This window comes from Alnus glutinosa, chromosome 7 (genome assembly GCF_958979055.1).
Source record: "Alnus glutinosa chromosome 7, dhAlnGlut1.1, whole genome shotgun sequence".
NCBI lineage: Eukaryota > Viridiplantae > Streptophyta > Magnoliopsida > Fagales > Betulaceae > Alnus > Alnus glutinosa.
In genome coordinates this window covers 1,005,989-1,027,658 of record NC_084892.1, presented here as the reverse complement: position 1 = coordinate 1,027,658, position 21,670 = coordinate 1,005,989, and the positions used below count along the sequence as shown (strand labels likewise).

Here is a 21,670-nt window from a genome sequence, read left to right as displayed (position 1 = left end):
AAAATGTCATCAATAATATAAATTATATTTGTATTATAAGGGTATTTTAGAAAATTTGATTATAATATGATTCCATTCACCAATGTATTGCACTGTACCAAACAAAAGAATACATATGCAATGTTCTATTCCACCGTTACAACCAAACAAAAGAATAGGAATAGTTATTCCATTCCACCTTCATTTATTCCCATGAATAGTTATTCATTTTCCTAATGGAATAGACATTCCGCAAACCAAACGAGGCCTAAAAGTCATAAAAAGGTCTATTGAGCATATAAGTACTAAATTAATGATTGCGGATCCCATGACTTAAAGTTTACCGGTAAAGAAAGAATAAAGTCATGCGGAGTATATGAAACTCATTAATTCATTTTTTGCTTGGTTAAATTGGTTTGTCTCTTTTTGGTTTATAGACATAAAGTTATTATAATAATGATTTTGTGCACATTTGTTATTTTATCCATGAGGATAAATAAAGTTGGACTCGAATGACTTATAGGAAGTTCATTCATAAAGCTTGATTATCCATAAGGTACTCATATAAGGAGTCTTTTACATTGTGATACATGGAAGGGACTAGGGGTGTGCAAAACCCGCAATCCCCGCCCCGCCCCGCAGCACCCGCCCCACCCCGCCCCGTAGAGGACAGGGTTTTCAGGTTTTTTTTTGCGGGTTAGGGTCTTAATTTGAGAAATTTATGCGGGGTGGGGCGGGTTGCAGATTTAGCCTTTTAAAAAATGCGGGTCCCCACCCCACCCCGCCCCGCCCCGCACAGAGGAGAAAAGAAAAAAAAAAAGAAAAAAAGAAAAGAAAAAGAAATCATGTTTCTTAGAATTTTATTTTATAATTAATAGGGCTTTTAGTTTAGTTTACAAGGCTAATTCCATGGAAAATGTTCTTGTATAGAAATAGGAACGATTGAAAGATATGTGTCAACATGTTGAAGGACTAAATTTAAGGAGCTTTGAAATTATAATTTTTTTCTTTAATGAAACATAGTGGATTCCCTAAAAATCTGACTTTACATTTAAAAGATTATGTGAAAAAATAATATGAATTTAATTTTTTTCTTAAAAAAATCAGTATTTTTTCAATTTTTTATTTTTTACAAAGTAAAATCAAAATTACGTAAATGACACTCAAAATACCCGCCCCACCCCGCAATCCCCGTCCCGCGCGAACCCGCCCTGCATGGGTTGTCTTTATTAAGTGCGGTTTGCGGGTTGGAAATTTCCAAGCCGCATAGGTGCGGGGCGAGGCCAAAAAAGGCGAAAAACCGCCCCGCCCCGCCCCATGCACACCCCTAGAAGGGACGACCTAATTTTATAACGGTTTTACCGCCATGATTCGTGTGAAACATTTCTTATCTGAATTGGAAGATTCCATAACTGATTGGCCAAACTAAGGAACCTAATACTATAAGGTTATGTGTCATAAAGTCCAAGTGAGAGAATATAATATATTATCTCCATATATGGCCTATATGCCACATAAAGAAGTATTTATTAATATTTAATAAATAAATAGTATATACGGTATTACGGTTAAGTAATTTAATTAATTAAATTACCGTAATAGAATCGTTTTAATTGATTTAAAATTAATTAATAATATTGTTTCCTTGATGGGAGGAACAATACGGTATTTACCATATTTGAGGGTCCCTGACCTAGCCTATAAATTAATAGCTTGTGTACACCATTAGTACGGCAATACAGTCATTGGCATAGGTTAGAAGATCCCTCAAATAATCTTTTCTTGTTCTTCAGATGGATCGTGAAAACACTTGAGCAAATATGGCTAGAGGCAAGCCTGAATCCTATCTTATTTGTTTTTTGCTGCGCATGTTAGTTTAAGCAATATGTTGAATATATCTAACAAATTACATAGGGTGTCATAAGCAAAGCAACTGGGGAAATCTGAAGCAGCTCTCTACATGGATATTACCTACATTAATGGAGATGAATGGCTTCTCTATCATCAAAATATTTTGTCTGTTCCTGATCTTGATAGGGATAAAGAAGATATTCAAACAGACTGATACTATTATATGTAAGAATTTATTATATATTATATGTACGATCGAGAGAGAAATATTGTAACTTAAGTATATACTGGTTGGGTGATGAAAGATGATTGAGTAAAATTAAATATATAGTATTTGAATAAATCTTAATCTTTCATTACTCATCTCTGTTCATTATAAATATATTGTAACCCCCCGCCATTTATTAAACGAGATAAGTACGATAATTTGCAATTTTACGTAGCGCTTCTACTTTTATTAACGCAGTAAAAATATATTGCTTTATCTTTCCTCGGATCTCATGCACGGATAATAGTTTAAATGCTCGTAAGGCTTCTCGTTTATTTTCAAAAAAGAGATGTCATTGTTCATGACATATTTATATATCGTATTCTTTATAAGTTTTATTTTCTAAAATTCTTTATTTTCTCCCGAGTGTTATTATACATATTATTAACCATCAACATAATATATACATCATCATCGATATATACCTTTTATGGCCATCTTGCACAAATATTGATGAATAGTCGAATATGATCTGGCACTCTAGGCACATAAGTACTCACATAAGAGAGCAACTGTGACGCTGTATTACTCTAATTAGATGAGCAGTCGGACATGGTTCAGTATTGTTGACCCATGCACATTGTAAAGTACTCATGGTTGACTCTCTTTTTGGTATGCTAATACTTAATGGTAATTTTTCATTAATTGGATTAAATGCGTAATTGGTACTTGTGATTTTATTTTATTTTTTGTTTTTTGTATCAAAATTAAATTAACCTCAGTTTTAAAAACTGATAAAATTGATATCTGTACTTTACATGCAAGTTAATCAATTTGATACTTTTGCCCATATACCGTATGAAAACTTAACATAAAATTTGCGACGTGTATAAAAAAGCTATGGGAATTAATAAAGTGTTGCCATGCGTACAAAATGTAACCTCAGTTAATAATATAGAATATTGTTCAGTTATCCGAGAAAGACCAAGAGATGGATTGTGGTTTGATCCATGAGCCTTTGCAAGAGCTTTCCTACCAATTCTACAAATTGGTTTGAAAGAAATTAGCCTCTAAAAGTTATATGTGTCCTTTAGTATTAAGAAATATATAATTCTTTTAATTTTTAATGTTTTTTATAATGATAGTGATAATAAAGAACAAAAAAAAAAAAAAATGGTGGATGAACAAACTGAATAAATTAAAGAGAGAACGAAAAGAAATACAGAATACACAAACAAGTACACTTTACTAACAAATGCTGAAATAACATATTTTATTTATTGATATTATCTCTCTTTATTTCGTTTTATTTATTTTCTATATTAGAGCACCGCTATGTGTAAGGTGCAGTGCTACTAATACAAAATAACATATAATACATGAAATTTATTTTAATTAATGGAGAAAATCAAGAAATTAATCTCCTTGAATCTCTCCACTCAATAATTGATCAATAAAATATATAACATAGTTAATTTTTATTTTTTAATTATTCAAAAGATTCTCTTCTCTATTCTTACGCCTTGCCTTGGGTGGATTGTTTTGTTATGTCTTCGATCAAGAATGACATGTTTAATTGAGAAGATCCACCTTTCTCCAGTGCCCTCTTTCCCATCTCTCCAAGCTCTCTTGCTTTCTTTCTTCTTTTCTCACCTTCTTCTCCCCCATCCATGAGCATGGTTATTGCCTTCTCAACCCAATCTTTCTTCACCAACACCCCAACTTTCTCTTCATCCCCCCATCTGACAGGAATCTCAACGCCTACCTTAATCCCAATCCTCAAAACTTCTACGACTAGTTTTTCGTTGAAGAACTGCTCGGCAAAGAGAGGCCATGTTATCATCGGCACACCGGAGCACACACTTTCTAGCGTCGAGTTCCATCCACAGTGGGTTATGAATCCTCCGACTGCTGGATGGGATAGAATAAGCATCTGTGGAGCCCATCCCTTGATCAACAGCCCCCTCCCTTTGATCCTTTCCTCAAATCTTTCCTTCACCAACCACTCCTCCAGCTCCAAATGCCTTTCTCCTGTTTTGATCACCCAAATAAATGGCTGATTTGATGCTTCTAGGCCGAGCCCAAGCTCTATTAATTGTGCGGGAACCAGGCGGCACAGGCTACCTAGACAAGCATAAATGACTGATCCTGGTTTCTTCGAGTTAAGCCATCTCATGCAAAGTTGCTCATCAATTGAGGCTTTGTTACCTGTTACAATATAAATTAAATGCTTAAATATATTATTTTATTATTATTATTTTAAGTTTTTGAGATTAATGATAATTTAACATAGTTTTAGAATATAGGTCATGAGTTTCTATTCGCTTAAACTTTTGGGATCGATAAGTGGTAATTTAAAGTTATGGAAAACTTTATTAATTATCACCCATGATATTTTACCACTTTAATTTGCAATCATACTCTTAAACTTTAAAAAGTGTCAATTTAGTATATTTATCTTTCAATTTTTTTTTTTTTTTTCATCTTACCCATCCATTAGAATTTTCCGTTAAATCCTAATGGATGAATGTGTGTTAAAATTCTTAAAATACTCTTCTATCTTTTTTAAGGAAAAAAAAAAAAAAGAAAAAAATTACAAGAATTTAGATGTTGGTAAGGATTTAACGGAATTTGCAAAAATATATATGCTTGATATATATATATATATATATATATATATATATATATATAAGATACAGGGTTATTTTAAAAATTTTAACAGGATTTAATGTAAAATTCTAACTGAGAGATGACTAAATTAATATTTTTTAAAGTTTAAGGGTAAGTATGAATGCAAAAATGATGAAAAATCAGAGGTGATAAATATAGTTTCACTAAAATTTTTAGAATTAGTAATGATTTAAAATGATATGAGTTCGATCTATGTGGTGATTTAAGGTTACCTCTCTCAAACATGTCCGAATTCTCCTTGTTACGTAAAGAAACTGGCCCAACGCACCACACCTTCTTCTTAAGAGCCTTCTCGTACTCCTCAATGTACTCACGCTCCAATTCATGGAAACTATTCACCACAACCCCATAGGCGGTTGATTCAGCCTCTTGCATCTTGTTTCGGAAATCATCCAAGTCAGGCAGGGCAACAAAAGCTCCCGGCAGCTGGGCTTTTGTTATCTCAATTCTATGGGGAATTCCAGGGATCACAAAGGGTTCCGAGTCAGAACTGACAGAATTGTGAGCATTGTAAAGCTTAATATTATGGGAGCTCAAAAGTGAGAAGCAGCCCATCCCGTGAAAAACAAGCCTTGGAATGTTGAAGTTTTGAGCAGTGATGGATGTCCAAGAGAGGCACTTGTCAGATATTATGCAAGTTGGAGGGGGAGTTTCTTTCTCGAGGTGTTTTTCTAGTGGCTGTTGGAGCATACTGAGAGCTTTGTAGAACTTTCTCAGCAGGTCTCTGGAGGGCAGGATGTCAAGGTTCTCGTATCCTTCAGGTAGTCCCACTTCTTGGCATGGAAATTCGAGCTGAACAAGCCGAAACGAGAGCCCAGAGCCTCTTGCTTGGTTGATAGCTCTTTGAAATCGTGACGCATTGTAGGGGGTTGTCACCAAGCTCACAATAACGCCACGCTCCGCAAAGAGCCTGGCCATGTCAATCATGGGGATCATGTGGCCTTGGGCCATGAGTGGTATTAGGACAAAGTGAGGCTGGCCGGTTGCAGAATCCATTGAAGAAGGAATATCGAATATCACTGATAATGATTAATTGCAAGAACAGGTGGAGATGGATTTTACAAATTTGGTGATCATCACCAAATTATTTGTAATGAATGCTATGGCGTTAAGTGTTGGGCAGGTTCTGATTCGGTCATGACCTTGACTTTGAAAGATTCAACAATTTACTGGCAGTTTGTACGCACATTCAAGAAAGATTACTTTTCGTTCGTCGATCGTCTGAACTGGGGAAGATCTAGTCAATTTGCATGACATGCATATTTGCACGATGTTTTTTCTTAATTAGTAGATTGCCAATCACATGCTTTCAATTAGGCCAGCAACTTTTTGACACAATATGTGAATTCAACGCAAACATATTACATCTAAATTAAAAGGTTAGGGTTGTTGAGTCTCACGATCCATTTAATTAAATGTGTTGAGTTATGATTGATCTATATAGTCTTATACTCATATTTCAATACGATTCAAACTCAACACATGACATAATGAGAGGCAATTATTGACATGACCCGCGGACTCGATACGAACTAAATACAAAATTAGAGGGTTAGGGTTGAGGGGTTTAACTTGTTTAATTAAATGAGTCGAGTTATGGTCAACCTATATAATCTTATACCTATACCTCAACATGACCCGAATCCGATCTGCATGCAAACACAAATTATCTTTCTTACTTTCAATTACCTAGACTGCATGAACATATAGTCAATTTGCGTGACATGCATGCGCGATGCTTTTTCTTAGTAGATTGCCAATAGTCACAAGCTTTAATTTCAACCCAGCTGACTGACTGCATGAAGATCTAGTCAATTTGCCGTGTGAGATGTGACATGCAGGCCGGTACGTTGTTTTTTCTTAGCTAGATTGCCAATCACAAGCTTTCAAAGTTTCAACTGCATGAATATCTAGTCAATTTGCGTGTGAGAAAACATGCATGTACGTTGTTTTTTCTTATAGTCCGTTTGAATTTGCGATTTAAAAAAGTGCGATTTAAAATCACGATTATAAAATATATGATTTGAAAAAAGTGATTTTTAAAAACGCAGTTAAACGTTTGACAAAATCACAGTTTAACATTTAAAATCGCAAATTAACTTTTAAAATTCTGCGTTTTCAAAAAAACACCATCTCACCTGCAATTTGAGAAAGTAGATTTTCTACGTTTTCAAATCGTAATTTTTTAAAAAATAGTTTTCAAATGAGTTATGTTATGCAATTTGGTTTAAAATCGTATTTATTGTTTTCGAAATTGCAATTTCAAACGCACCTTTAATAGATGGCCAATATTTCACTTGCTTTCAACCCAGACAGCGTGCATGTCCCTCGTTGGCAGTCTTTTCATTTATTAATTTTTTAATATATATTCAATTCGGCCTCAGATTTTGAGCCTCACCTTGCCACAGTGCAAAAACCGAAAGACCGATACAGATTCACCTCAGCGCCCACTTAATTGCGTACTTCAGTGCTATAGCCAATAGCAAATTAACAATCTTCCTGTAGCTGCAGCTGCAAGGAATTCTGAGACTTCAATTTATGGAAATCGATCATTCTTCCACCTCTCAACTATCATAATTAATTAGGATCGAGAAGAAAGAATACTACAGGTTTCCTTGCTTTTTAAGTACTGATAAATTCAAGAGATTGGCAATTATTCTTTTTTATTATTGATGAATTCAAACGTACCTTCTAGCCTGCAGGAAGGCCTTAATTCGCCTTGTAATAACTGAGGAGGAAATTAATGCTAGCCTTTACGCCATCCCTGATGAAGAAGAGATGATCAACCAAAGCGTCGAGCCCTGTTGGGGCATTATTGAAACTGATGTTCTTTTGCTGTATGAATCGGGAGCTTCTTTACGTACGGGGGTTTAATGTTCAGAAAGTTGAACCACACAAATGTAGCCCTTATCCTCCAGCTGTCCACGTGCACTTGGATGGATCTATTTCGTTGCCAGAAACATCATCAATTATATATGAATTACCCGCCGTAAGAATCAATTTTAACAGAATACTATAATCTATAAATTAAACATCCATTTTTTTCTCCTTTTGAATAATTGTGATTAGCGGGGCTATCACAGCTCATGGGAGGCAGTCGATGAATGAGCAAACTGGTTTTTCCTTTGTGAATTGTAGCATCAGTGGAACTGGGAGAGTATGGCTTGGGCGAGCTTGGGGAGTTTATGCCACTGTGGTGTTTTCTACAACATACATGCCGGGCGTCGTTGCTCCGGATGGTTGGAATGATTGGAGAGACCCCTCCAGAGATCAGTTTGTGGCCTAATCGATCCATTAATTTAGTGGTTTTTTTTTTTTTATTATTATTATTATCAAAGTACATTTTTTACTGTTGTTGAATATGATTCTGAATATATACAGAACGGTCTTCTTTGGAGAGTATCAATGTTTGGGACCAGGAGCAAATTAAACATATAGGGTGTCGTACGCAAAGTAACTGGGGAAATCTGAAGCAGCTCTCTACATGGATATTATCTACATTAATGGAGATGAATGGCTTCTCTATCATCAAAATATTGTGTCTGTTCCTCATCTTGATAGGGATAAAGAAGATATTCAAACAGACTGATACTATTATATGTAAGAATTTATTATATATTATATGTACGATCGAGAGAGAAATATTGTAACTTAAGCATAGTGGTTGGGTGATGAAAGATGATTGAGTAAAATTAAATATTTAGTATTTGAATAAATCTTAATCTTTCATTACTCATCTCTGTTCTTTATAAATATATTGTAACGCCCCGCCATTTGTTAAATGAGATAAGTACGATAATTCGTAATTCTACGTGGCGCTACTACTTTTGTTAACGCAGTAAAAATTGTTTTATCTTTCCTCGGATCTCATACACAGATAGTAGTTTAAATGCTTGTAAGGCTTCTCGTCGCCCCATTATGACTATATCTATTTTATTTTCAAAAAAGAGACATCATCGTTCATGACATATTTATATTTCGTTTTCCTTATAAGTTTTATTTTTCGAAATTCTTTATTTTCTCCCAAGTGTTATTATACATATTATTAACCATCAACATAATACCTTTTATGGCCATCTTGCCCAAATATTGATGAATAGTCGAATATGATCTGGCATTCTAGGCCCATAAGTACTCACATAAGAGAGCAGATGTGACGCTGTGTTACTCTAATTTGATAGTCGGAATGGTTTAGTATTGTTGACCCATGCACATTGTAAAGTACTCATGGTTGACTCTCTTTTTGGTATGCTAATAATTAATGGTAATTTTTCTTTAATGGGATTAAATGCGTAATTGGTACTTGTGATTTTATTTTATTTTTGTTTTTTTGTATCAAAATTAAATTTACCTCAGTTTTAAAAACTGATAAAATTGATATCTGTACTTTACAAGTTTATCAATTTGATACTTTTGTCCATATACCGTATGAAAACTTAACATAAAATTTGCGACGTGTATAAAAAGCTATGGAAAATAATAAAATGTTGCCATGCGTACAAAGTGTAACCTCAGTTAATAATATATAATATTGTTCAGTTATCCGAGAAAGACCAAGAGATGGATTGTGGTTTGATCCATGAGCTTTTGCAAGAGCTTTCCTACCAATTCTACAAATTGGTTTGAAAGAAATTAGCCTCTAAAAGTCATATGCGTCCTTTAGTATTAAGAAATATATAATTCTTTTAATTTTTAATGTTTTTTTATAATGATAGTGATAATAAAGAACAAAAAAAAAAAAAAATGGTGGATGAACAAACTGAATAAATTAAAGAGAGAACGAAAAGAAATACAGAATACACAAACAAGTACACTTTACTAACAAATGCTGAAATAACATATTTTATTTATTGATATTATCTCTCTTTATTTCGTTTTATTTATTTTCTATATTAGAGCACCGCTATGTGTAAGGTGCAGTGCTACTAATACAAAATAACATATAATACATGAAATTTATTTTAATTAATGGAGAAAATCAAGAAATTAATCTCCTTGAATCTCTCCACTCAATAATTGATCAATAAAATATATAACATAGTTAATTTTTATTTTTTAATTATTCAAAAGATTCTCTTCTCTATACTTACGCCTTGCCTTGGGTGGATTGTTTTGTTATGTCTTCGATCAAGAATGACATGTTTAATTGAGAAGATCCACCTTTCTCCAGTGCCCTCTTTCCCATCTCTCCAAGCTCTCTTGCTTTCTTTCTTCTTTTCTCACCTTCTTCGCCCCCATCCATGAGCATGGTTATTGCCTTCTCAACCCCATCTTTCTTCACCAACGCCCCAACTTTCTCTTCATCCCCCCATCTGACAGGGATCTCGACGCCTATCTTAATCCCAATCCTCAAAACTTCTACGACTAGTTTTTCGTTGAAGAACTGCTCGGCGAAGAGAGGCCATGTTATCATCGGCACACCGGAGCACACACTTTCTAGCGTCGAGTTCCATCCACAGTGGGTTATGAATCCTCCAACTGCTGGATGGGATAGAATAAGCATCTGTGGAGCCCATCCCTTGATCAACAGCCCCCTCCCTTTGATCCTTTCCTCAAATCTTTCCTTCACCAACCACTCCTCCAGCTCCAAATGCCTTTCTCCTGTTTTGATCACCCAAATAAATGGCTGATTTGATGCTTCTAGGCCAAGCCCAAGTTCTATTAATTGTGCGGGAACCAGGCGGCACAGGCTACCTAAACAAGCATAAATAACTGACCTTGGTTTTTTCGAGTTAAGCCATCCCATACAAAGTTGCTCGTCAATTGAGGCTTTGTTACCTATTACAATAAAAATTAAATGCTTAAATATATTATTTTAAGTTTTTTAGGCTCATGATAATTTAACATAGTATTAGAATATAGGTCATGAGTTTCTATCCGCTTAAATTTTTGGGATCAATAAGTGGTAATTTAAAATTATGGAAAACTTTACTAATTATCACCCCTGATATTTCATCATTTTAATTTGCAATTATACCCTTAAACTTTAAAAAGTGTCAATTTAGTATATTCATCTTTCAATTTTTTTTTTCAACTTACCCATCCATTAAAATTTTCCGTTAAATATTCCTAATGGATGAATGTGTGTCAAAATTCTTAAAATACTCCTATATTTTTTTAGGAAAAAAAAAAGAAAAAAATTACAAAAATTTAGATGTTGGTAAGGATTTAACGGAATTTAAAAAATATATTTGCTTAAAATCTTTGAATTTATATATATATATATATATAGAAAATACAGAGTTATTTTGAAAATTTTAACAAGATTTAATGTGTAATTCTAATTGAGAGATGACTAAATTAATAATTTTTAAAGTTTAAGGGTACGTATAAATGCAAAAATGATGAAAAATTAAAGGTGATAAATGAAGTTTCACTAAAATTTTTAGAATTAATAATGATTTAGAAAGATATGAGTTCGATCTATGTGGTGATTTAAGGTTACCTCTCTCAAACATGTCGGAATTCTCCTTGTTACGTAAAGAAACTGGCCCAACGCACCACACCTTCTTCTTAATAGCCTTCTCGTACTCCTCAATGTACTCACGCTCCAATTCATGGAAACTATTCACCACAACCCCATTGGCGGTTGATTCAGCCTCTTGCATCTTGTTTCGAAAATCATCCAAGTCAGGCAGGGCAACAAAAGCTCCCGGCAGCTGGGCTTTTGTTATCTCAATTCTATGGGGAATTCCAGGGATCACAAAGGGTTCCGAGTCAGAACTGACAGAATTGTGAGCATTGTAAAGTTTAATATTATGGGAGCTCAAAAGTGAGAAGCAGCCCATCCCGTGAAAAACAAGCCTTGGAATGTTGAAGTTTTGAGCAGTGATGGCTGTCCAAGAGAGGCACTTGTCAGATATTATGCAAGTTGGAGGGGGAGTTTCTTTCTCGAGGTGTTTTTCTAGTGGCTGTTGGAGCATGCTGAGAGCTTTGTAGAACTTTCTCAGTAGGTCTCTGGAGGGCAGGATGTCAAGGTTCTCGTATCCTTCAGGAAGTACCACTTCTTGGCATGGAAATTCGAGCTGAACAAGCCGAAACGAGAGCCCAGAGCCTCTTGCTTGGTTGATAGCTCTTTGAAATCGTGAGGCATTGTAGGGGGTTGTCACCAAGCTCACAATAACGCCACGCTCCGCAAAGAGCCTGGCCATGTCAATCATGGGGATCATGTGGCCTTGGGCCATGAGTGGTATTAGGACAAAGTGAGGCTGGCCGGTTGCAGAATCCATTGAAGAAGGAATATCGAATATCACTGATAATGATTAATTGCAAGAACAGGTGGAGATGGATTTTACAAATTTGGTGATCATCACCAAATTATTTGTAATGAATGCTATGGCGTTAAGTGTTGGGCAGGTTCTGATTCGGTCATGACCTTGACTTTGAAAGATTCAACAATTTACTGGCAGTTTGTACGCACATTCAAGAAAGATTACTTTTCGTTCGTCGATCGTCTGAACTGGGGAAGATCTAGTCAATTTGCATGACATGCATATTTGCACGATGTTTTTTCTTAATTAGTAGATTGCCAATCACATGCTTTCAATTAGGCCAGCAACTTTTTGACACAATATGTGAATTCAACGCAAACATATTACATCTAAATTAAAAGGTTAGGGTTGTTGAGTCTCACGATCCATTTAATTAAATGTGTTGAGTTATGATTGATCTATATAGTCTTATACTCATATTTCAATACGATTCAAACCCAACACATGACATAATGAGAGGCAATTATTGACATGACCCGCGGACTCGATACGAACTAAATACAAAATTAGAGGGTTAGGGTTGAGGGGTTTAACTTGTTTAATTAAATGAGTCGGGTTACGATCAACCTATTTAATCTTATACCTATACCTCAACATGACCCGAACCCGATCTACATGCAAACACAAATTATCTTTCTTATTTTCAATTACCTAGACTGCATGAACATATAGTCAATTTGCGTGACATGCATGCACGATGCTTTTTATTAGTAGAATATTGCCAATAATCACAAGCTTTAATTTCAAACCAGCTGACTGACTGCATGAAGATCTAGTCAATTTGCCGTGTGAGTTGTGACATGCAGGCCGGTACGTTGTTTTTTCTTAGCTAGATTGCCAATCACAAGCTTTCAAAGTTTCAACTGCATGAATATCTAGTCAATTTGCGTGTAAGAAAACATGCATGTACGTTGTTTTTTCTTAGGGTCCGTTTGGATTTTCGATTTAAAAAAGTGCGATTTAAAATCACGATTATAAAATGTGCGATTTGAAAAAAGTGATTTTTGAAAACGCAGTTAAACGTTTGGCAAAATCGCAGTTTAACATTTAAAATCGCAAATTAACCTTTAAAATTTTATATTTTCAAAAAAACACCATCTCACCTGCGATTTGAAAAAGTAGATTTTCTACGTTTTCAAATCGCAATTTTTTAAAAAATAGTTTCCAAACGATTTATGTTATGCGATTTAGTTTAAAATCGCACTTATTATCTACAAAATCGCAATTCCAAACGCATCCCCAGTAGATTGCCAATATTTCACATGCTTTCAACCCAGACAGCATGTCCCTCGTTGGCAGTCTTTTCATTTATTAATTTTTTAATATATATTCAATTCGGCCTCAGATTTTGAGCCTCACCTTGCCACAGAGCAAAAACCGAAAGACCGATCCAGATTCACCTCAGCGCCCTCTTAATTACGTACTTCAGTGCTATAGCCTATAGCAAATTAACCATCTTCCTGTAGCTGCAGCTGCAAGGAATTCTGAGACTTCAATTTAAGGAAATCGATCATTCTTCCACCTCTCAACTATCATAATTAATTAGGATCGAGAAGAAAGCTGAATACTACAGATTTCCTTGCTTTTTAAGTGATAAATTCAAGAGATTGGCAATAATTCTTTTTTATTATTGATGAGTTCAAACGTACCTTCTAGCCTGCAGGAAGGCCTTAATTCGCCTTGTAATAACTGAGGAGGAAATTAATGCTAGCCTTTACGCCATCCCTGATGAAGAAGAGATGATCAACCAAAGCGTCGAGCCCTGTTGGGGCATTATTGAAACTGATGTTCTTTTGCTGTATGAATCGGGAGCTTCTTTACGTACGGGGGTTTAATGTTCAGAAAGTTGAACCACACAAATGTAGCCCTTATCCTCCAGCTGTCCACGTGCACTTGGATGGATCTATTTCGTTGCCAGAAACATCATCAATTATATATGAATTACCCGCCGTAAGAATCAATTTTAACAGAATACTATAATCTATAAATTAAACATCCATTTTTTTCTCCTTTGGAATAATTGTGATTAGCGGGGCTATCACAGCTCATGGGAGGCAGTCGATGAATGAGCAAACTGGTTTTTCCTTTGTGAATTGTAGCATCAGTGGAACTGGGAGAGTATGGCTTGGGCGAGCTTGGGGAGTTTATGCCACTGTGGTGTTTTCTACAACATACATGCCGGGCGTCGTTGCTCCGGATGGTTGGAATGATTGGAGAGACCCCTCCAGAGATCAGTTTGTGGCCTAATCGATCCATTAATTTAGTGGTTTTTTTTATTATTATTATTATTATCAAAGTACATTTTTTACTGTTGTTGAATATGATTCTGAATATATACAGAACGGTCTTCTTTGGAGAGTATCAATGTTTGGGACCAGGAGCAAATTAAACATATAGGGTGTCGTACGCAAAGTAACTGGGGAAATCTGAAGCAGCTCTCTACATGGATATTATCTACATTAATGGAGATGAATGGCTTCTCTATCATCAAAATATTGTGTCTGTTCCTCATCTTGATAGGGATAAAGAAGATATTCAAACAGACTGATACTATTATATGTAAGAATCTATTATATATTATATGTACGATCGAGAGAGAAATATTGTAACTTAAGCATACTGGTTGGGTGATGAAAGATGATTGAGTAAAATTAAATATTTAGTATTTGAATAAATCTTAATCTTTCATTACTCATCTCTGTTCTTTATAAATATATTGTAACGCCCTGCCATTTGTTAAATGAGATAAGTACGATAATTCGTAATTCTACGTGGCGCTACTACTTTTGTTAACGCAGTAAAAATTGTTTTATCTTTCCTCGGATCTCATACACAGATAGTAGTTTAAATGCTCGTAAGGCTTCTCGTCGCCCCATTATGACTATATCTATTTTATTTTCAAAAAAGAGACGTCATCGTTCATGACATATTTATATTTCGTTTTCCTTATAAGTTTTATTTTTCGAAATTCTTTATTTTCTCCCAAGTGTTATTATACATATTATTAACCATCAACATAATACCTTTTATGGCCATCTTGCCCAAATATTGATGAATAGTCGAATATGATCTGGCATTCTAGGCCCATAAGTACTCACCTAAGAGAGCAGATGTGACGCTGTGTTACTCTAATTTGATAGTCGGAATGGTTTAGTATTGTTGACCCATGCACATTGTAAAGTACTCATGGTTGACTCTCTTTTTGGTATGCTAATAATTAATGGTAATTTTTCTTTAATGGGATTAAATGCGTAATTGGTACTTGTGATTTTATTTTATTTTTGTTTTTTGTATCAAAATTAAATTTACCTCAGTTTTAAAAACTGATAAAATTGATATATGTACTTTACAAGTTTATCAATTTGATACTTTTGTCCATAGACCGTATGAAAACTTCACATAAAATTTGCGACGTGTATAAAAAGCTATGGAAAATAATAAAATGTTGCCATGCGTACAAAGTGTAACCTCAGTTAATAATATAGAATATTGTTCAGTTATCCGAGAAAGACCAAGAGATGGATTGTGGTTTGATCCATGAGCTTTTGCAAGAGCTTTCCTACCAATTCTACAAATTGGTTTGAAAGAAATTAGCCTCTAAAAGTCATATGCGTCCTTTAGTATTAAGAAATATATAATTCTTTTAATTTTTAATGTTTTTTTATAATGATAGTGATAATAAAGAACAAAAAAAAAAAAAAAAAAAAATGGTGGATGAACAAACTGAATAAATTAAAGAGAGAACGAAAAGAAATACAGAATACACAAACAAGTACACTTTACTAACAAATGCTGAAATAACATATTTTATTTATTGATTTTATCTCTCTTTATTTCGTTTTATTTATTTTCTATATTAGAGCACCGCTATGTGTAAGGTGCAGTGCTACTAATACAAAATAACATATAATACATGAAATTTATTTTAATTAATGGAGAAAATCAAGAAATTAATCTCCTTGAATCTCTCCACTCAATAATTGATCAATAAAATATATAACATAGTTAATTTTTATTTTTTAATTATTCAAAAGATTCTCTTCTCTATTCTTACGCCTTGCCTTGGGTGGATTGTTTTGTTATGTCTTCGATCAAGAATGACATGTTTAATTGAGAAGATCCACCTTTCTCCAGTGCCCTCTTTCCCATCTCTCCAAGCTCTCTTGCTTTCTTTCTTCTTTTCTCACCTTCTTCTCCCCCATCCATGAGCATGGTTATTGCCTTCTCAACCCAATCTTTCTTCACCAACACCCCAACTTTCTCTTCATCCCCCCATCTGACAGGAATCTCAACGCCTACCTTAATCCCAATCCTCAAAACTTCTACGACTAGTTTTTCGTTGAAGAACTGCTCGGCAAAGAGAGGCCATGTTATCATCGGCACACCGGAGCACACACTTTCTAGCGTCGAGTTCCATCCACAGTGGGTTATGAATCCTCCGACTGCTGGATGGGATAGAATAAGCATCTGTGGAGCCCATCCCTTGATCAACAGCCCCCTCCCTTTGATCCTTTCCTCAAATCTTTCCTTCACCAACCACTCCTCCAGCTCCAAATGCCTTTCTCCTGTTTTGATCACCCAAATAAATGGCTGATTTGATGCTTCTAGGCCGAGCCCAAGCTCTATTAATTGTGCGGGAACCAGGCGGCACAGGCTACCTAGACAAGCATAAATGACTGATCCTGATTTCTTCGAGTTAAGCCATCTCATGCAAAGTTGCTCATCAATTGAGGCTTTGTTACCTGTTACAATATAAATTAAATGCTTAAATATATTATTTTAAGTTTTTTAGGCTCATGATAATTTAACATAGTATTAGAATATAGGTCATGAGTTTCTATCCGCTTAAACTTTTGGGATCAATAAGTGGTAATTTAAAATTATGGAAAACTTTACTAATTATCACCCCTGATATTTCATCATTTTAATTTGCAATTATACCCTTAAACTTTAAAAAGTGTCAATTTAGTATATTTATCTTTCAATTTTTTTTTTCAACTTACCCATCCATTAAAATTTTCCGTTAAATATTCCTAATGGATGAATGTGTGTCAAAATTCTTAAAATACTCTTCTATCTTTTTTAAGGAAAAAAAAAAAAAGAAAAAAATTACAAAAATTTAGATGTTGGTAAGGATTTAACAGAATTTAAAAAATATATTTGCTTAAAATCTTTGAATTTATATATATATATATAGAAAATACAGAGTTATTTTGAAAATTTTAACAAGATTTAATGTATAATTCTAATTGAGAGATGACTAAATTAATAATTTTTAAAGTTTAAGGGTACGTATAAATGCAAAAATGATGAAAAATTAAAGGTGATAAATGAAGTTTCACTAAATTTTTAGAATTAATAATGATTTAGAAAGATATGAGTTCGATCTATGTGGTGATTTAAGGTTACCTCTCTCAAACATGTCGGAATTCTCCTTGTTACGTAAAGAAACTGGCCCAACGCACCACACCTTCTTCTTAATAGCCTTCTCGTACTCCTCAATATACTCACGCTCCAATTCATGGAAACTATTCACCACAACCCCATTGGCGGTTGATTCAGCCTCTTGCATCTTGTTTCGAAAATCATCCAAGTCAGGCAGGGCAACAAAAGCTCCCGGCAGCTGGGCTTTTGTTATCTCAATTCTATGGGGAATTCCAGGGATCACAAAGGGTTCCGAGTCAGAACTGACAGAATTGTGAGCATTGTAAAGTTTAATATTATGGGAGCTCAAAAGTGAGAAGCAGCCCATCCCGTGAAAAACAAGCCTTGGAATGTTGAAGTTTTGAGCAGTGATGGATGTCCAAGAGAGGCACTTGTCAGATATTATGCAAGTTGGAGGGGGAGTTTCTTTCTAGAGGTGTTTTTCTAGTGGCTGTTGGAGCATGCTGAGAGCTTTGTAGAACTTTCTCAGTAGGTCTCTGGAGGGCAGGATGTCAAGGTTCTCGTATCCTTCAGGAAGTCCCACTTCTTGGCATGGAAATTCGAGCTGAACAAGCCGAAACGAGAGCCCAGAGCCTCTTGCTTGGTTGATAGCTCTTTGAAATCGTGAGGCATTGTAGGGGGTTGTCACCAAGCTCACAATAACGCCACGCTCCGCAAAGAGCCTGGCCATGTCAATCATGGGGATCATGTGGCCTTGGGCCATGAGTGGTATTAGGACAAAGTGAGGCTGGCCGGTTGCAGAATCCATTGAAGAAGGAATATCGAATATCACTGATAATGATTAATTGCAAGAACAGGTGGAGATGGATTTTACAAATTTGGTGATCATCACCAAATTATTTGTAATGAATGCTATGGCGTTAAGTGTTGGGCAGGTTCTGATTCGGTCATGACCTTGACTTTGAAAGATTCAACAATTTACTGGCAGTTTGTACGCACATTCAAGAAAGATTACTTTTCGTTCGTCGATCGTCTGAACTGGGGAAGATCTAGTCAATTTGCATGACATGCATATTTGCACGATGTTTTTTCTTAATTAGTAGATTGCCAATCACATGCTTTCAATTAGGCCAGCAACTTTTTGACACAATATGTGAATTCAACGCAAACATATTACATCTAAATTAAAAGGTTAGGGTTGTTGAGTCTCACGATCCATTTAATTAAATGGGTTGGGTTATGATTGATCTATATAGTCTTATACTCATATTTCAATACGATTCAAACTCAACACATGACATAATGAGAGGCAATTATTGACATGACCCGCGAACTCGATACGAACTAAATACAAAATTAGAGGGTTAGGGTTGAGGGGTTTAACTTGTTTAATTAAATGAGTCGGGTTATGATCAACCTATATAATCTTATACCTATAGCTCAACATGACCCGAACCCGATCTACATGCAAACACAAATTATCTTTCTTACTTTCAATTACCTAGACTGCATGGACATATAGTCAATTTGCGTGACATGCATGCACGATGCTTTTTATTAGTAGATTGCCAATAATCACAAGCTTTAATTTCAAACCAGCTGACTGACTGCATGAAGATCTAGTCAATTTGCCGTGTGAGTTGTGACATGCAGGCCGGTACGTTGTTTTTTCTTAGCTAGATTGCCAATCACAAGCTTTCAAAGTTTCAACTGCATGAATATCTAGTCAATTTGCGTGTGAGAAAACATGCATGTACGTTGTTTTTTCTTAGGGTTCGTTTGGATTTGCGATTTCAAAAAGTGCGATTTAAAATCACGATTATAAAATGTGCGATTTGAAAAAAGTGATTTTTAAAAACGCAGTTAAACGTTTGGCAAAATCGCAGTTTAACATTTAAAATCGCAAATTAACCTTTAAAATTTTGCATTTTCAAAAAAACACCATCTCACCTGCGATTTGAAAAAGTAGATTTTCTACGTTTTCAAAACGCAATTTTTAAAAAAATAGTTTCCAAACGATTTATGTTATGCGATTTAGTTTAAAATCACACTTATTATCTACAAAATCGCAATTCCAAACGCATCCTCAGTATATCGCCAATATTTCACATGCTTTCAACCCAGACAGCATGTCCCTCGTTGGCAGTCTTTTCATTTATTAATTTTTTTAATATATATTCAATTCGGCCTCAGATTTTGAGCCTCACCTTGCCACAGAGCAAAAACCGAAAGACCGATCCAGATTCACCTCAGCGCCCTCTTAATTACGTACTTCAGTGCTATAGCCTATAGCAAAATAACCATCTTCCTGTAGCTGCAGCTGCAAGGAATTCTGAGACTTCAATTTATGGAAATCGATCATTCTTCCACCTCTCAACTATCATAATTAATTAGGATCGAGAAGAAAGAATACTACAGATTTCCTTGCTTTTTAAGTACTGATAAATTCGAGAGATTGGCAATAATTCTTTTTTTATTATTGATGAATTCAAACGTACCATCTAGCCTGCAGGAAGGCCTTAATTCGCCTTGTAATAACTGAGGAGGAAATTAATGCTAGCTTTACGCCATCCCTGATGAAGAAGAGATGATCAACCAAAGCGTCGAGCCCTGTTGGGGCATTATTGAAACTGATGTTCTTTTGCTGTATCAATCGGGAGCTTCTTTACGTACGGGGGTTTAATGTTCAGAAAGTTGAACCACACAAATGTAGCCCTTATCCTCCAGCTGTCCACGTGCACTTGGATGGATCTATTTCCTTGCCAGAAACATCATCAATTATATATGAATTACCCGCCGTAAGAATCAATTTTAACAGAACACTATAATCTATAAATTAAACATCCATTTTTTCTACTTTTGAATAATTGTGATTAGCGGGGCTATCACAGCTCATGGGAGGCAGTCGATGAAAGAGCAAACTGGTTTTTCCTTCGTGAATTGTAGCATCAGTGGAACTGGGAGAGTATGGCTTGGGCGAGCTTGGGGAGTTTATGCCACTCTGGTGTTTTCTACAACATACCGGGCGTCGTTGCTCCGGATGGTTGGAATGATTGGAGAGACCCCTCCAGAGATCAGTTTGTGGCCTAATCGATCCATTAATTTAGTGGTTTTTATTATTATTATTATTATTATTATTATTATTATCAAAGTACGTTGTTTACTGTTTTTGAATATGATTAATTCTGATCGAATATATACAGAACGGTCTTCTTTGGAGAGTATCAATGTTTGGGACTAGGAGCAAATTACACATATAGGGTGTCGTACGCAAAGCAACTGGGAAAATCTGAAGCAGCTCTCTGCATGGATATTACCTACATTAATGGAGATGAATAGCTTCTCTATCATCAAAATATTTTGTCTGTTCCTGATCTTGATAGGGATAAAGAAGATATTCAAACAGACTGATATATACTATATGTAAGAATTTATTATATATTATATGTACGATCGATAGAGAAATATTGTAACTTAAGCATACTGGCCGGTTGGGTGATGAAAGATGATTGAGTAAAATTAAATATATAGTATTTGAATAAATCTTAATCTTTCAGTACTCATTTCTGTTCATTATAAATATATTGTAACGCCCCGCCATTAATTTGTTAAACGAGATAAATACGATAATTTGCAATTCTACATGGCGCTACCACTTTTATTAACGCAGTAAAAATTGCTTTATCTTTCATCGGATCTCATGCACGGATAATAGTTTAAACGCTCGTAAGGCTTTTCGTCGCCCCATTACGACTATATCTATTTTATTTTCAAAAAAGAGACATCATCGTTCTTGACATATTTATATTTTGTTTTCCTTATAAGTTTTATTTTCTGAAATTCTTTATTTTCTCCAAAGTGTTATTATACATATTATTAACCATGAACATAATATATAAATCATCATCGATATATACCTTTTATGGCCATCTTGCCCAAATATTGATGGATAGTCAAATATGATCGGGCATTCTAGGCCCATAAGTACTCACATAAGAGAGCAGCTGTGACGCTGTGTTACTCTAATTTGATGAGCAGTCGGACATGGTTCAGTATTGTTGACCCATGCACATTGTAAAGTACTCATGGTTGACTCTCTTTTTGGTATGCTAATAATTAATGGTAATTTTTCTTTAATTGGATTAAATGCGTAATTGGTACTTGTGATTTTATTTTATTTTTGTTTTTTGTATCAAAATTAAATTTACCTCAGTTTTAAAAACTGATAAAATTGATATCTGTACTTTACAAGTTTATCAATTTGATACTTTTGTCCATATACCGT

The 21,670-nt window shown here is 35.0% G+C and overlaps 2 protein-coding genes and 1 pseudogene across 2 annotated transcripts; all 3 read right to left on the bottom strand.

Moving 5' to 3' along the window:
- Positions 1–3,294: 3,294 nt before the first annotated feature.
- LOC133873725 (UDP-glycosyltransferase 73D1-like) lies at positions 3,295–7,667 on the bottom strand. Its single transcript, XM_062311470.1, has 4 exons — positions 7,418–7,667; positions 7,128–7,240; positions 4,942–5,950; positions 3,295–4,246 (listed from the first exon to the last, which is right to left on the bottom strand). The coding sequence occupies exons 3-4, from the start codon at positions 5,723–5,725 to the stop codon at positions 3,555–3,557; spliced, it is 1,476 nt and encodes a 491-aa protein (XP_062167454.1). The 5' UTR covers positions 5,726–5,950; positions 7,128–7,240; positions 7,418–7,667; the 3' UTR covers positions 3,295–3,554.
- A 2,148-nt stretch (positions 7,668–9,815) lies between these two features.
- LOC133873908 (UDP-glycosyltransferase 73D1-like) lies at positions 9,816–13,071 on the bottom strand. The gene is made up of 2 exons (XM_062311711.1): positions 11,175–13,071; positions 9,816–10,507 (listed from the first exon to the last, which is right to left on the bottom strand). The coding sequence occupies exons 1-2, from the start codon at positions 11,956–11,958 to the stop codon at positions 9,816–9,818; spliced, it is 1,476 nt and encodes a 491-aa protein (XP_062167695.1). The 5' UTR covers positions 11,959–13,071.
- Positions 13,072–15,900: 2,829 nt separating this feature from the next.
- Positions 15,901–19,310, bottom strand: LOC133872469 (UDP-glycosyltransferase 73D1-like; annotated as a pseudogene).
- Positions 19,311–21,670: the final 2,360 nt, after the last annotated feature.